The sequence below is a fragment of the Amphiura filiformis genome, chromosome 15, assembly GCF_039555335.1.
Source record: "Amphiura filiformis chromosome 15, Afil_fr2py, whole genome shotgun sequence".
NCBI classification, from domain to species: Eukaryota; Metazoa; Echinodermata; class Ophiuroidea; order Amphilepidida; family Amphiuridae; genus Amphiura; species Amphiura filiformis.
The window spans coordinates 10117946-10135738 of NC_092642.1; the positions used below are offsets into that span (position 1 = coordinate 10117946).

At 36.6% G+C, this 17793-nt stretch overlaps 1 protein-coding gene across 2 annotated transcripts; it reads left to right on the forward strand.

Moving 5' to 3' along the window:
• The first annotated feature begins 1517 nt into the window (after positions 1–1517).
• LOC140172118 (synaptotagmin-15-like) lies at positions 1518–16914 on the forward strand. 2 transcript variants are annotated; one of them, XM_072195462.1, is made up of 5 exons: positions 1518–1699; positions 11534–12560; positions 13397–13595; positions 14793–14917; positions 16562–16914. In XM_072195462.1, the coding sequence occupies exons 1-5, from the start codon at positions 1686–1688 to the stop codon at positions 16751–16753; spliced, it is 1557 nt and encodes a 518-aa protein (XP_072051563.1). In that variant the 5' UTR covers positions 1518–1685; the 3' UTR covers positions 16754–16914. The 2 variants fall into 2 exon arrangements, with proteins under 2 accessions (XP_072051563.1, XP_072051564.1); XM_072195463.1 differs by having other exon boundaries at positions 16566–16671.
• Positions 16915–17793: the final 879 nt, after the last annotated feature.

A 17793-nucleotide genomic window follows, 5' to 3' on the forward strand; every position in this document is an offset into this window, starting at 1 on the left:
CGATTATCACTATGCCAACTGGATCACGCTTTTGAGTTCTGCACCACGATCGAAATGATCGCAACACAAAGTCTATGACATGTACTATCAATTCCAAAAGGTGCGTGATCCAGTTACAAGGGAGTTACGTAACCACTTCGCTGGCGAATAAACACACGTGCTTTGATGCCTATAGAAAATAATTCTTTACCACGCGTGGACGATGTGTCATGGTCACACACAACAGTATATTCAAGCCTTGAAGTTTGGAACAGAAAATTATATATTTCAATCTAATTCAATCACTTAAATTTTCAACAACATGTGGGTTTTTTTTACCCAAAACAAAACAGATTACCAATATTATTTTGGTCTTCTAACTAGACAATACATAACTTGTAATTTTGTAGTGCAAGAGATGCACGGCTACAGTAATTTACTAACGTTTGCTCTGATTGGCTCTCGCTATCTTGAAGTGTATGAATAAATGTTAACCCTCCATTCTTTACATTTTCTCTGTTTACAACTTGGACAGAGGTCTTGGGTTCAACCGTCTCACAGTGTCGACACCGTATTATAAATATAAACTTAATACTTTGCTGGTGAGCGACGGGCGATTGGTATTTCACCAAACGCAAGAAAAGGAGTCCTATTTGATTGGCTAGAAATCGATCGCTAGATCGCTCAGTGGTGAAGTACAAACTCAAAATGGAGAAATGTATTCAATTCGATTGAAATCAATATTCTATTATTGACGCAGATAAAGAAAGTGGCATAGTGTGTCGATATGTACATTGTGTTCCTTTATATAATTGTAATTCTCAAACAGTTGAATATATCACAATCTTGATGAACGATTTCAAAATCGTTATGGATAAAATGCAGTAATGTATCCACAGCAAACAGCAATCCCCGCTAATTAGTGTATTGCATTTCCAGTTAGTGTATTGGAAATCAAACCTGGGTTTTACCTGACAACAAATTGAATTTTCTTTTAATGGCAATATCATATTGGGTACTGATCATGCGCAAATCGTAAAAACGTTGAATAGAAACTCTGTGGCAGGCTCTGTGGTATCTCATATCGTGTTTATATGAGATACCACAAAAAAAAAAAGGTATGCTTAGCCTGAGTCGCTCGGCCTATCTCGAACAAAATCGCCATGCGTAGCTGTTGAAAAACGAGAGGATTCGCCGTACTATCACGGCAATTTTTGACATGAAGATATAGGGATGATGACGCTGTGCGTCTATAAATTCAATCCGCTGATTGATTATTTGTACAGCAACCTTTAACATGGAAAATGTTTCTTCAGTAAAAGCTGACATAATTTTAAAGGCCCACGAATTGGTAAAATAACAGAATAATGAGGTGCTCCAGGGGCACAGGTTGTTGACAGAATCTCATAGTATGCACAATCAACCCTGTGTATATCAGTCACCCGTGACCAACGAGTGATTGCTACAACATTGATATCGATTTGTATTATGTCAAGCATTTTGATTGACTCTGACTGGGCATTCCAGTAGATGAACACAACGCGCGGGATATTCAACGATGTGTGTATGATCGTTGTGTTGAAGACAGCATTAGTTTTGTTGTTACGTGTTTATTAATATAATTATTCTAGTGTTCAAATCATTTTAGTATACGCGAATTGATGTATACCAAGGGAAGTGACAACTGACAAACCGCTGGGGAAACAATGTACAGTAAATTGTAAGTATTTTTAGAATTTTTGTGAAGTTTCATACTGTACATTTCTTACAGAGCAAATTGATAATGTTAACACGTTTAGAACGATCTCGGTCGTGATTGCTTAGGTACGGTATGTATCGTAGGACTGGCGAGCGAGTCTAGTCGTGATGTAGCCCTGCACACAAGACTTTAGTTATCATGAACATAATGAATGTACTATCTGCAAACAAAATATTTATGCTGATTAAGCAGTTGGACAACTGCACCTTAAAAACATATTTATGGAGAATTTCCATTATCCAAAGCTACAATTATGCTTTCTAAATTTGTGAAGGAGCTTAGGCCATATAGGCCAGTAATTGCAACAAAGTCCATTTCACGTGAATACATCTCCCAAAAGCTCACACAAAAACATATCAAAAGTCCAAAAAAATCCAAGTAGTGAAACGGTGCCTAATTTGCATAAATCCAAAATGGCCGCTTATGCAAGGGGTGAAAAAGTTGGTCAGATCTTAATAAAAAAATCATACCAATGTATTCCTCATTGCAATTTTTTGCCAAAGCTCACTACCATTCGCAAAATGCTGTGAACTATAAAATCGCAACAGTTTAAAATAGTTGCTAACCTTAATTTGAATAGCCTATTTATATATCTTTTATGCTTAAGGGGGTACTACACCCCTGGCCAATTTTGTGCCTATTTTTGCATTTTTCTCAAAAATTATAGCGCATTTGTGACAAGTAAGATATGTATATTATAGGGGCAAGGACTACAACTACTGCACTGAAAATTCAGCACCTCAAGGCAAGTAGGCCCCTAGTTATTGATTTATTGATCAAATATTGGTTTTCCCTCATTTTGGACTGTAACTCCACAACTGTTGTCTGTGTTGAAATAAAATTTCCAGTGCAGTAGTTGTAGTCCTTGCCCCTATAATATACATATCTTACTTGTCACCAATGCACTATAATTTTTGAGAAAAATGCAAAAATAGGCACAAAATTGGGCAGGGGTGTAGTACCCCATTAACTGATTTAATAATGGCTTGCATGATCAAACGTGGTGCTTGCATGTTGTTTTAAGCAATCTGGCTATTTTCTCTAACTTCACATTCCTATGTATAACTTAAATGCACAATTACGCAATACGCAAGGGTGACTTTCTCACAAGGATTCAGAAAAGAGAATAGTTTGATCTTCAGCATTATTACAATTGTTTAATAAAATGTTTTTAAAATAACAAACCAGAACAAAATTTTAATTGACCAAATTAGGTCACGTTTTGACAAATAAATATTTGTCAAATTAGGTCACATTTTGACAAATAGGTCAAAATGGACAAACATGTGATGCGATCAAGCAAAATCAGTCGTAACTTGGAAATACTGATTTTTTAGATATGCAAGGAGAAGGAGACACTTTTGGGCAGGATCGTATGGCGAAATAGCCAAAAATCTGCCCGGGGTAATTTTTTCACAATTTGGGTTTGTTGTGAATTTGTGACGTTATTAATTAATTAAAATATTGATTGATCATATGCTTTTCTATTGTGTTGACCCATAATTTTCATGTCAAAAAGGGGGCCCTGGAATTGTTGAGGTCTGTAAAGGGGGGCCGAAAAATGTTCGCGATGAAATTTTTTTGCATCCGCCCCCCCCTTAGTTACAAGTGTTTGTGAACGGTCCCTTATGTAAAGGCATGTGATTTGATTGATAGCCGGGCATAGGGGGTTAACAATAAACAATGTTAATGCTCCATCTATATATTATTGGCGTGACCATATCGAAAACAAAAACACATTGTTATTTTATGAAATACAATCACCGAATGCAGTGAAGAATACATGAACGGGGTTCATTACTATGATTGTTCAGGCCCTCTATATTGAACCCTAAAGCGCGCTTCAGACTCCGAGTATTGTACGTACAATATTGTATGTACAATATGTACGTTATTTAATCTATTGCCATTCTATTTCCAGTAATGTTTAAGTTCTAACGAATGTTTGATGACGAAAAATCGATAATATGTTACATACAATATCTAGCAGAAATATATTATCGATTTTACGTCATCAAACATTCGTTAGAACTTAAACATTACTGGAAATAGAATGGCAATAGATTAAATAACGTGTATATTGTACATACAATATTGTACGTACAATAAAAAGTCTGTATACTGCTTTATTCACTAATAACATAAAATACGTAAAAGGCAGACCCATAATTATTGATGCATAGAGCTACAAATGTTTTGTATGTAGATCTATACGTGAAGTTAAATTACATTTAAAAATGGTTAAATCCCGGGGTTTAAATACAAGAGTCAGAGAACGGAAAGATATTAACTTGACCCTTAATACGTATTATGTAATAGTATACCCTTCCTTAGCATGCGTAGCAGCGCAATAAACTTGCACACTTCATTTTCAGCAAATACAGGGTGTCCCAGAAAAAATTACCGGGCGAATGAATTTGGACGTAAGTCGAGAAATAGACATCAGAATCCAAACATCTAAACATCAGCGTGTAGCCCATCTTATTCTGCATATTATACGCCAATTTTACTGGAATCGTTTGACTAATCGCGAAGAAATGAGCGATTACACAAGGCATGCGTCAATTCACTTCATTCCAAGTTTGAAAGAAAGATCATTCACAACACAATGCGCACTAGTGGTTTAAACTGTATGTGCTTCATATTTTGTTCTGTGAAACCCTTTTTGTTCTTTTTTAAACAATCTGTTTCTTGCAAAACATTTAATTAGGTTTTGTTCAAATTTGAAAACCTGCACGATATTGAAAATGAAAGCTTGCATGTAAGATAATGCTCTGTACTTGTAAATATATTTTTTGGTTAATGTTGATATAAATGTTACATAAAGAATTATTGCATAAAGAATTCCAGCTGGCTTAAAAAATTTCTCACACACATTAAGGGATCTAAAATGAGCGTTTATTGCGTTTCGACAGTATTTTTTGTGGGACATGAGAGCACCTCAGACCTATCGAATTGCATTCTGAATACGAAGCATGTCTTTCTGATATCAAATAATTTTCATTTTTGAAAATCACAATATAATACAAATTTTATGACAAATTATAAAAATTTGATATTTTCAAATTTTTGATATATAACAGTCCTCGAAGTAAATTATATAAATCTAACGACATATTCTTAAAGTGTATGTAGCAGGGAGGAAAAGCCGACGGTCAATTGAAAATTTTAACCTTTCATATTGAAGATATGGATTTTTTTCCCAAAAAGACCTAATTTTTTTTGGTGTTTTGGGAAAAAATCCATATCTTCAATACGAAAGGTCAAAATTTTCAATTGATCGTCGGCTTTTCATCCCACCTACATACACTTTAAGTATAAATCATCAGATTTATAAAGTTTACTTCAAGTACTGTTAAATATCAAAATATCAATTTTAATGATTTGTCATAAAATGTGTATTAAATTGCAAATTTCAAAAAATCAAAATTATTTGATATCAGAATGACATTCTTCGTATTCAGAATGCAATTCGATATGTCTGATGTGCTCTAATATCCCACAATAAATACTGTCCAAACGTTCATACCCCAGCCCTTAATGTTTTTGGAATATTTCCAAGAAATTGTAATGCAAAGTTTAAATCTTTTAAAACTTCAACATTAATATTGTATGGTATCAAAAATGACACGTAAAGGTGTTAAAGCACTTGATCATTGTTATTCTTGGGTCAAATGTTCTTTGGAAAGTTAAAATATAACAATAACATATTTGCAGAACATAAAGAATTGACGTTGGAAAGCTTCCAATTGCAGAAACCAAAGTTTTCTCGGACAAAATGTTATTCATCTTCAGTGAAAGCATGAATGACATAACACCGTCCGATTATAAAATAGATAATATGGACTAAATTTAATGATATACACAAACTTCAGGAGCTTTTAGGAAGCGGTGAGCGAGTATGAAAAAAGTGCCTGTTGATCAAACTTGGAATGAACTGAATTGATGCACGCCTTATGTAATCGTTCATTTCTTCGCAACCAGTCAACCGAATCAAATATTCTATGCTATGCGCTACATTTTAAATTTTGCGATTCTGATGTCTATATCTCGACTTACGTTCAATTATATTCGCTCGGTAATTTTTTCTGGGACACCCTGTATGCTATAAACACAATTTCATATAAAACGGGTGATTTAAAAAAGGCCAATAAGGCCAAATCAAAAGGTTGGTCCGACGCTGAAAAGGGGGGTCTTAACAGCCCTACATACGCGTCACCTCCAAAGTGGGAGTGCCCCCCCCGGACCCTATATACATATTAAAGTCAGTGCATAGCATTTTTTTGCCAAAAAAAGCAGGAAAAAAAGCGATTCGATTTTTCCATTCCCTTCCGAAACAATTTTTTTGGCCGAAACTGATATGACCCAAAAGGTAAAGGGGAATGGTGCAATAAGACAAATATCTGAAGAACTCCCCCCCCCCCCTCCACGTACCCTCACCTACGTGGATGATACCCTCCACCCCCACCCCGTGACCCCGACATACACAACGAACAACTTTATTAAGCACGCAAGAGTAAAACATACCTTTATTTATGCTTCATTCATCTCTCCTTCACTCTCTATGATCTGACATCCTTAGACAGCATTTATACTAGTCAATGTTCTTGTCTTTGAATCAATGTGACTTGAAAAATATATGACACTTACAAACCTGATGACGAACTTAATACTAGGCCAAAACTAAGTGTTAAGGCCGCTACAGACTTTTAGTGGACGTAGAATATTCGATGTAACGTGCCTTCGTTATTTAATCTGTTCCCATTCTATTTCCAGTTATGTTTAACTTCTAACGAATGTTTGAGGACATAAAATGGATAATATGTTTTCACTAGACATAACATTATCGATTTTACGTCTTTAAACATTCGTTAACATTTCGTGATCCTAGCATCCTCTTTTTATAAAATATTTTTAGTAGATATCCATGAAAAAAAAAACCTTTTCCCAAATTTTCAGTCGATTCATGATTATGTGTATTTTTATTTACACTGCTCCATAGGCCACTGTTGTAACGAAATTCAAATTTGACGATATTTTTGCTTAACGAATTAATCTGCAACAATTGTTTGGTACATAAACATTATGTAGCCACAGGAATCCAGTGGTATAACAAATTTTGGAAAAAAGTGGGGGATGAGGCTGTGGATCACGAAATGCCCTTTTAAATAGCAAAGACATGGTAATAGTACTAATACATCGACAATTCTTAACGTCGAATACTCCGGCGGAGTCTATAGCGGTCCTAATATAGGTGTTACTATGCAATTATAGCTCGTTGCATAAAGTTATCACATTTAATCATCGATGACCGGCAGATCGATGTCATAATTTGAATAAAATAATACATAATTTTACACTTGACGGTCAGAAGGACATAAATTTCTAGCGACAGAAGGCCTTTTTGTTTACTTCATTATTACGAGTACGATTAGTTGGAAAGCCTCCGACAATATTATCAATAATTCAAATCAAAACAGGGCAACCATACAATTTTTGCAGTGTGAATATACTAGTACATTGGCAGAAATGAAAACAGTTTTATTTTACATTTAATATAATATTGCTTTCTTGGCCTTAAAGGTATGAACGATTGGACAGTATTTATTGTGGGTCATTAGAGCACATCAGACATATCGAATTGCATTCTGGATACGAAGAATGTCCTTCTGATATCAAATAATTTTGATTTTTTGAAATTCGCAATGTAGGCCTAATACACATTTTATGGCAAATCATTAAAAATTGATATTTTTGATATTCAACAGTACTTGAAGTAAACTTTATAAATCTGATGATTTATACTTAAAGTGTATGTAGGTGGGATGAAAAGCCGACGATCAATTGAAAATTTTGACCTTTCGTATTGAAGATATGGATTTTTTTTTCCAAAACACCAAAAAAAAATAGGTCTTTTTGGGAAAAAAATCCATATCTTCAATATAAAAGGTCAAATTTTTCAATTGATCGTCGGCTTTTCCTCCCAGCTACATACACTTTAAGAATACTAGAGTACCTGCAGCTGTGAGGGCACTGTAGCTGTATGTGAGAGCACCACCAGCATCAGATAGTGATGCTGTTTGACCCTAGATGACCTTGACTTGATCCCCTTTGAACTGTGATGACCTCAGTTTGAGTTTTATTTGATACATCCGTTTGAAATTTAGAAATCATTTTCAGCTATGAATGCTGGGAAGACATTGCAGTCCTCGCAGGGAGTGGTGAAATCTTCCTGTTCCTGTCATATTGAGAATTCGTTATACCATGTTTAAGCCCTCGTATCAAGGATTCCACCCACCAAGTCTGTGCCCGATCGGACAAAGTTTGAAATTTGACCCCCTCCGTAATGACCTTTCACCTCGCTTGACCTCAATTTTATTTTGGGCATGTATTCCCCTCGTATCAAGGATTCCACCCACCAAGTTTGGGCCCGATCGGACAAAGTTGGAAATTTGACCCCCTCCGTAATGACCTTTGACCTCGGTTGACCTCAATTGTATCCCGGCATGTATTCCCCTCGTATCAAGGATTCCACCCACCAAGTTTGAGCCCGATCGGACAACGTTTGAAATTTGACCCCTCCGTAATGACCTTTGACCTCGGTTGACCTCGATTTTATTTCGGGCATATATTCCCCTCGTATCACGGATTCCACCCACCAAATTTGAGCCCGATCGGACAAAGTTTGAAATTTGACCCCTCCATAATGACCTTTGACCTCTGTTGACCTCGATTTTATTTTGGGCATATATTCGCCTCGTATCAAGGAATCCACCCACCAAGTTTGGGCCCGATCGGACAAAGTTTGAAGTTTTGACCTTTGACCTTGACCTCCGATGACCTTTAAAACTACCCCATAAACGTGGAATGCCCGATACCTATCTATATCCGAAATATCGGAACGATGCGTCGAAGCCCGGCGAAACGCATAGTCGGATAGACAGACAGACAGAGCTCATTATTTTATTAGTATAGATATCATTAGATTTATAAAATTTATTTCGAGGACTGTTATATATCAAAAATATGAAAAATATAAAATTTTAATAATTTGTCCATAAAATTTGTATTATATCGTAAATTTCAAAAAATGAAAATTATTTGATATCAGAAAGACATGCTTCGTATTCAGAATGCAATTCGATACGTCTAAGGTGCTCTCATGTCCCACAAAAAATACTGTCGAAACGCCATAAACGCTCATTCTAGATCCCTTAAGGCATTTTGTTAAAAAGAAGGAATCGAAGAATTTTAGAAACGCTCAATATGGAGCGAATCTGGTGGAAGATGTATTATTTTACAAAAACAATTGATTGATTGATTTATCGATCGATTGATTGATTGATTGATCGTCAACTCAACAAAGATTGATTTCATAATCTGCAATGTTACAAGTGTGTTTAAAAAGCTTTCAGTTTTGCAATCAATTTTCCGTTATAACGCTTATTCTAAGAGATTTACATGTTGTCTTTCTCAATTATAAATGATAATGATGGCAAAATAGTTTTCGTGGAAAAATAAAATAAAATTGTTTTGCATGGAAAACAGTTGTTTTTATGTTACCATTCTAAATCCAGGGTTAATAAACAAATATTATTTTTTCTTGGGTGACAATTATTATGTTAACACTTTAGTTCAGTGACGTCACTAAAACAAGTAAAATAATACTTAAATTCCGGGCTAATTAATTCACCTTCATTTTGGGTTAGAATATGCTCCTCCCTCCCTTAGGGGCTGTGTAATAATTATGAGCCCTAGGGAGGGTAAAATTGGGGGGAGATATATTTGGCGAGCCGAAAGGGGGGGGGGCAAGCAATTTTTGGTGAGCCGAGAGGGGGGAAAGCGATTTTTGGCACACATTCATGGGGCGCCTTTTAAATAAAACGCTGAAAGGCTGAGGAAAACAGTACGGAAACGCTTTAATATGCAAATGTTCCTGATCACTACGCTCACAACATATATCTAGACCATTTTTAGGTTTACAAATTGGGATCCCAAAAATTTGGCACGTGTAAAGGGTGAGGGGCAAAGATTTTTGGCAGGCCGAGAGGGGGGAAGCGATTTTTGGCAGGACGAGATGGGGGCAAGCGATTTTTGGCGGGCCGTTCGGAAATTATACCCCCGGGAGGCTCATAATTATTGCACAGCCCCTAAATTTGAATGCTTGCGCCGCCATTGGTTGTTAACTCACGTTACCATACCTTTGTCCAGAAACCGTGGAATTACTCCACATTTTATAATCCTTAAATAGGATTTTCTGTACGTAAGGACATTCCTGTAACAACAAGATTGACATTTTTTCCTACTGACCCATTTAACATGACATTTGGAACGGAAATTTGAATCATTTATTACACGAACCAAAATCCTGTGAATTATTTCACCCGCTATCAGTATATGCTATTCCAATTGAAATCCATACACCCCATATGAAAGACATGACCTTAATCTCCCACACAGGGAATGTACATTTCAAATGGATTCCCGATCAGGATGATTCAGAACCCTATTTCAAATTCACACTCCTTTGACCTATATAGATTAAATCATTATTTTCAGGGGTACCTGGGGTGTATTTCGGCCTAAACGCCGCCTAAACGGGAGTTTAAAGATGACCACAGGTTAAAAATTAAAAACAATGTGGTCAGCATCTAAAGGGATAACTGGATTAATTAACATTTATTATTTTCAAGTACATCAATATCAATATGCATACCAACATGAATATCAACGCAGTTTCATATTTCTTACAGGGACTACTCCCTATTCAAAAAAAAAATACAGCACTAGGGGTTCATTATTAAAACAATATTATCCTGTTTTGCCTAACTGGCAATGAAAGTCAAATTCAAATTCTAATATTTGGTCATGTTTTGGAATTAAGGGACAAAAACATTTTTAAACAGTTTTAGTGTATTTTCGTATGCTGTGACAATCAAGTCCAAAGACTTTAGACTTGTACAAAGACTTATTTCACATTTATGCATACTGTGGAAAACATATCCAATTATTAAAAGTAACATAAAATATGAAACTTGTGAGCTAACTCTTAGCATATACTCGATATTCTGAATGATTAGGCTTGTGCCAATTTAGGATTTGAATTTGTTTCTTTTGCAAAACAAGATCATATTTTTTAATTCCAAAAATTAGTGCTGTATTTTTCTGGAATCAGGAGTAATTATGTAATTAACTAATCGCACGATTTTAATTGAATAAAGTTGGGTAAAAGTTAACCCAGAATTAGGGTTAAGAAATTCGTTGGGTAGTACCCAAATTTCTTGGGTAATATAATGTATTGCCTTGATTCAATGGTATAAATATCATATTCAGCGACTTGCCTGTTTAACTGGATGCTTGTATGTTATTCTGTGATATCTATAATAAAATGGCTCCTGTGCTAGGTTAATAATATAAAAGTTGGTGGGAATATTCGTTCGCCCATCACACGATTCCGCCATATGTGAAGAGAGCCTAGATCTGGCAGCATACATAAATGGGAATTGAACCAGCCATATAAACATTGTGTAAAAAAATACTGAAAGATCGAATTAAAAAAGCTTAAAAAGACTAGTTTCCGTATGACGTCCTGTCAACCAGACCAAAAATGCCGTAGGACTATACTGCGCAGGTCAGCAACCAATCACGCCGCGCATTTGCCCTGACGTCAGACACAAACTAGTCTTTTAATTCGGTCTTCAATAATTATAGTGTGTTTTGTTCAAAATGGCAGTTCAAACTGGTGACGATTTGAGTCTGATAAGCAATTATGAGTCTTGTTTGCTTTCTACACAGAGTGAACATGACAATGCTAAACCAGCCCTTTCTACCACATCTACAGAGAGATATAATTTCCAGGGTCATCTCAGATCATCAGCCAACACAAACCGTCAGACGCTACCCTGAACCAGATGAGTTAAACCCGGGCGTTGTAGCTGCTGTTGTAATCAGCTTCATTATCTTTCTTATTATCACTCTAGCAGTGGTCTGCTACGCTTATCGACATGCAAAGAAGGTTATGGATCAAAAAAAGCGCAAAGCGAGGTCAGCTTCTGAGCTAAACATTCCGCAAGCCTTGTTGGAACCAGTGGAATTCACAATCCCAACAGCACCACAGATGCCACATGAAATGCCGAGAGGTTATATCCATCATATTCGCTCTTCGGCACCCTACACCAAGAAGAAAGATGTCAGTAATGGCAGAGCTCCCAAATTAGGAATCATTGGCAGATCCAAGAGTGATAACACGTCTTATAGCAATAGCGCAAGTGGACGATGGGCTCTGTTGGCACGTTCTTACTCAGATCCATGTAAGCCTTCACGATTGAAGAAAAAGATCGAGTCTAATATTGGTACAATCGATCCGGCATTGTACGCAATTGACAATGATGATCTCCAGGAGTTCAAACCGTCCAAATATGGCTTGGGAAAGATGTCATTTTCCTTGTCATACCAGAAAGACACCAATCTATTGACGGTAAACCTCATCCAAGCAGCGCAGCTTCCACGATTGTTGCAGAAAAACATCGATACATTCGTGAAAATAACGCTGATGCCCGACAGAGAAAATAAGCGAGCCGCAACGTCAAAAATCTGTCGCAGATCGTTGAACCCGAGATACAATCAGACCTTTGTGTTTCAGCTTGCGGATTCCATCCTCCCAGAGACAGTTTTACGTTTTGTGGTGTTCCATTATGATCGTTACTCGCATCCACAGGTCATCGGCAAAGCCGTGTATGAGTTGCAGAATCACGATTTCGATGTTCTTGGATCACGGGATGCCATCTGGAGAGACTTGATAGAGCACCCTTGGGAAGACGAGGTAAGATATCCGGAGGAAATGTTGGTTGGATTTTGTGGGGTCTTGATTGGAGGGATTCGATTCTATTATAGTGCAAGGTATGCCGAAAGTGACCATTTACAGAATAAAGACGGTAAATACAGTGACTGATACCCGGGACTGATACCATTTATTTGATAGTCACTCATGGATATACGCTTGTTGTGTGGCTTCCTTAAAGGTAAACAGCAAGTTTTACACCATCATGATATCCTGTTTGGGAAGGACCCTTAGATCCACCTTTTCATTATGTCCGGTTGTAACTTTTTTATATGAATTATATTGGATCCATGCCTGGGATGCATGCCAGTATGATATAATACCTTTAGTTAGCTGACGACTGCCTACTGTACATGCTGTATGTGTGTTAATGTCATCGGAGCATAATCCGGAAGAGTGCATCCCAGTGACATAAACGTCGTATCGATTGGTAAACTTTTGAGTGAAAAATGGATGAAATCAGTAGATTAATGGGTATTTTTCCATTTTTTGGCGGCCATTTTGATTACGTCACAGTTGGACCCCTCGCCCAAGTTCAATGTTTGTATACTTTTGATATGTTATTTATTAGACCTCATGCTGCAAGAAAATACCAAAAAAACTTCTGTTGCATTTTTTTTGGAGTTTGGGGTAGCTGTGTCATATTTTGATCCTACTATGGAAATGTTGTCGTCATGTAATGTGTGTGGTAATGCCCAACCAAATAGCAGTATTTTTCTAAACAATGCTTTCAAACATGTTGTATAAACATGTTCTAAATATTTGCAATGCCTTCCTGTTTAGTAAATAATTATAATAATTTAATTATATATTTTCAGCTTCCACCTGTAGATACCAATCGTGGAGAAATTCTCTTCTCATTGAACTACCTTCCCAATGCTGAGCGCATCAACATTACAGTCCTGAAGGCTAGGAATATCCGTACATCAATCATTGCCGATCCACCTTGCACCCAATCCCTTCTGTCTGCTGCAGAAAGACCACCACCTGCATGTCCATTACCGGCTGACAAAACTGGTACGTCTTACCAAGAGTTGTCTTATCTAACAGTATACACCAAAATATAAAGTGACGATCTGTGACTATCCCTAGGATTATATCGAGGCAAGAAATTTGAGATCATTAGACACGTCTTGAATATATGGCCTATCATTTGACTAAGTATGCCGAGGGTATTGGGTAGTGACATGATAACCATCCCAGAGTAACCACGCACCCTACGAGTGTCCATGGTCTTGTCCACTCCGCCAACATGGCCAAGTACATTATGTTACATGTCCCCTCTAAAATATGCCATTTCTTACCTCCCTTTATGCCGAAAAGGAGGGGTAAAGGTCACTCCACTATTGTGGTCAAATTTATGTGCCCCTTGCAAAACACTTGTATTATATCGAAATATGACTACCTATCACGTCAGGCAAATGTCACTTTTCTGGTAATCTGAACTGAACAAAGTTAATGTTTGTGTCTCATACCTCATGCATAAACTGATCTTCCAGTCACATCAGTGTCAGATCAATGATCCTAATCTAAGCCGTGAAGGGAAATAAATGTTCAATTTTTTTAAGGAGATCGATAACGTATTATGCCAATCCCTTGTCGTCCGTGAGGAGGACCGTGGCAAGTTCAGAACACGGCTCAACAAATGCCAGGCTATATGGTGACCCCCGGGGTAACCCATTCAGCAAAACAGCCAATCATAGCACGTTTCTACTTTGTGTATTCCGAGTTTATCTCTGCCGGTGAGATATGGTACGGGTGAATTAAGAGTTGATTTCGTTAGGGATCTAAATTCTAATATGTCTTCATTCAATTGATTACCCAGTCAGCATAGTGTATATTGCTTTCTCTGAGTTGGGTGTCTTAATCAAAATACTCATATCCATTGATCTCTCGAAGAACATTATTATAGTAACGGTGGATTAAAACACGTTAAAGGAACTTTAATCAGGCTTTAATAAAGACCAATTGATTCAACCGTTTATTCTACTATATGGAGCATAAGATTACCCGTAGAATCTCACGTATATGTGTAATATTAAACCTTTCTTAATCAAATTGCTAGCATCAACCAGAAAAGATGCCACAGAATCAAACCTCCCGGGAAATAAACTGCCAGAAAAGCTATAGAAGTAACTATGAATATTGCTTTGAAATATTTTTAAATCATAAAATTGACCAAAGGTCGTTATCATTTTCATTTTGTATATTCAGCACAGGGAATCTACGCAAAAGTAAGCATAGTGAAAGGCGGGAAGCAAGTGAAATGTAAACAGACGGCAGTCGTACGGAAGGATCTCAACCCAGTGTTTAATCAATCTTTTGCAATGGAACTCAAGGTACACAGTCTCACCACGGTTGTTTGATGTGATCATTTGTTAATTTTTCTAACAAAACATAATGTTCAATTCTTGACCTGGATAATACCAACAGCTATCACACAAATAAACTATACATACACGCATACTTTGTAGCAATTTTTAACATTTTCGTTTCTACAACAAATTATTCATTTTTTTATGCTTTCTTGTGGTAATTTTAATTCTATTAACTGTACATTTGTGGCAAATTGAGGGCGCTATTTACATATATTTTAAATTCAAATTAGCCAAATACTATGAGTTATACCTTACATTTCATGATAAAAAGTTTATTGAAAATCCCCTTGTCATTTGTTAGCCCCTTTGCTGATGTTGTAATACCATTTTACAAGTCTCTACCCCTTGTAAAGATGCAAACAAGATTTTAGATAATAGCGCCATCATTGTTCAACTTTTCTTAAAAGTGACTCAGCTTTACATGCCATCAAATTACAACCGTGTCACCTTTCTTCAAGCTTCATTTTAGCTAGGATATCAATACCTCACCAAATCATACACCTTACGAGAAAAATGAAACTAGATTTTTTTTGTCGAGGGCTAACGTAATGAGGCTATAAAGTATAAGGAGTAACCCACCCCGTCCGCACGATTAAAATAATAGGTTAATCTTAGTCGAACATGCAATGATGACCGTACGTGTCCAAGTCCTTATTTAAAAAGGGGTGGACGTGCCATCTGGTCAGATGAAGTAGAAAAAGAAATGACAATTGTTCGTGCATCCTTAGCTCCAGGGGGTCTAAGAATCAACCGCCTATAATTGGACAATAATGAATGATCATGATAGGTGTATTTACAGAAAGTGACCGATTCTGTTAGATGCGTGTTTGACCCACTGTTGAAACCTCTCCTTATATAGTTACATTATCTCATCACCTACTCCTTTACTATCCCATCAGTTCATAGCTCATATGCACACTCTACTGACTCAAGACATACTCTCCTGACTGAAATTGATATGTTAGGTTTCCTCTTGACTTAGATGTTTGATGCCGAATTGGGGACACTGTAGACTACCCCGTAGTCCACTTGCCCATTGTGCATACTCTGGCTATTGTATTTAAGCTTAAAACTCTGATTTAATTAATGTGTGCACAATTGATAGATTTTCACATCTGATCAGTCACCCTACTCCCTCTGTTTGTTAGCTTCCCAAGAATTTACGGGGTTCGCTATTAATAAACTGGTAGATTCCAAATCAGAATTGTTCAGTATTAAAGTGAGCCGTTATAATTATGCAAGATAATGTTGCATTCAATTACTTTTATTGTCACTATTCGTCTGATATTTTTAACTCTTTATGACCATTTTACTATTGAATACTTTAATTTTAATAAACATCAGTATAATTTTGAGTTAAACGAAATGGGTTCATCATGACTAATAATAACATATTTTTAATAAAATTCGACTATGGCATAGTCTAGGGACACTGAAGTGTTTTAACCTCAAGCAGGAATTCTGGTTCAAATGTCTGTTATTTAAAAAACGAAATTTATATAGGCTTGTTATGACCAGTCTCTATTTCATCTCCTGTATGTACTGCGCTTTGAATAATATTAATCTTGATATTTAGCATATGATTTTTCTCTTATTTCTCATCAGACAGATGAACTCGACCACACCTGCTTGGTAATTGCCGTATGCCTTCGTGTCAATCAACTCAAATGTCACAGGATTTTAGGGAGATGCGTGGTGGGTGGAGACATCATCTGCAACGGTAAAGCTTCCGCACATTGGAATGAAATGATGGCTGCCCCGCGTAATGCGGTAGCATATTGGCATGCACTCATCTGATTAGCCAACTCGAATGGCCACAGGATCTTCAGATGAAGACGTTACTAGCGTGTATATAAGCCGGGGAGATGTATGGGAGATCACACAAAAACAGCCAGATTTCCTAAAATAACGACAAAATATGTTAAAACAGGCTGCTGAATTCTGCAAAATTGTGAAAAATGAGGAGAAATGCTGCTAACTAGAGTCAACAGACGCTGAATACAAGCCGCAATTTGACCCTATAACTTGACCCCTGGGTTACGGATGGGGTCAACTGCTCTTACATTGTGCTTATTTTAGGATGTCATAAGAAATATTCCTGGTGAATTTCAGCTTAATCGGAACTTAAACATGGATTTTGATTTTTTTAAATTTTTGATTGACCTTTTAACCCCTTAATGACCTTTGACTTCAATGAAAAAAAAAAAAACCTATGTACACAGACAAAATGCATTGTTCTAATTTTAATTTAAAAATTCTACTATGTTCAGTTGTCGAGATAAAAATTCTTGAAGTTATTTAGTTAAAAACAGGAAGTGACCCCTTAATGACCTTTGACCCCCAAAATAAAAATACTATGCATACATCAGGTAACACTGATTTATGTATGATGGTTATATTACTCTGGTCTGTTTACATTTTGAGATAAAAATTTTTTGAACTTTTTGGTTTTTGACCGGAAGTAACCCCTTAATGACCTTTGACCCCAAAACTGTAGGCATCCTAAAGACCCTGGCTAGTAGCAATGCATGTGTGCTAATGGCGACTCTCTGCTATATAATTTGTAAAGACAGTGATTTTTTGAATATTTTTAGCTTTCAGACCGGAAATGACCCCCTTAATGACCTTTGACCTCAATTCTTTTTAGGAAGTTTTAAGCACTGCCACATGTTGATTCATATGCATGAGTCACATGATCATTGCATGAAATTTGTGGAAGGAGTAGCATTTTTGTGAAATCACATTTTGACCATTATAGCTAGGTCAAAGGTCACAGCAAGGTCAAAGTCAAATGGAAGGTTTGGCCTAGCCCAGTGGTCTTTTAGGTCAAGTTTGGT

Bases quoted from the DNA above. Each gene is read 5' to 3' on its own strand.
- LOC140172118 (XM_072195462.1), top strand. The intron at 12,561-13,396 runs GTAAGATATCCG...ATATATTTTCAG, and splicing joins AGCACCCTTGGGAAGACGAG to CTTCCACCTGTAGATACCAA. The intron at 13,596-14,792 runs GTACGTCTTACC...TTGTATATTCAG, and splicing joins ATTACCGGCTGACAAAACTG to CACAGGGAATCTACGCAAAA.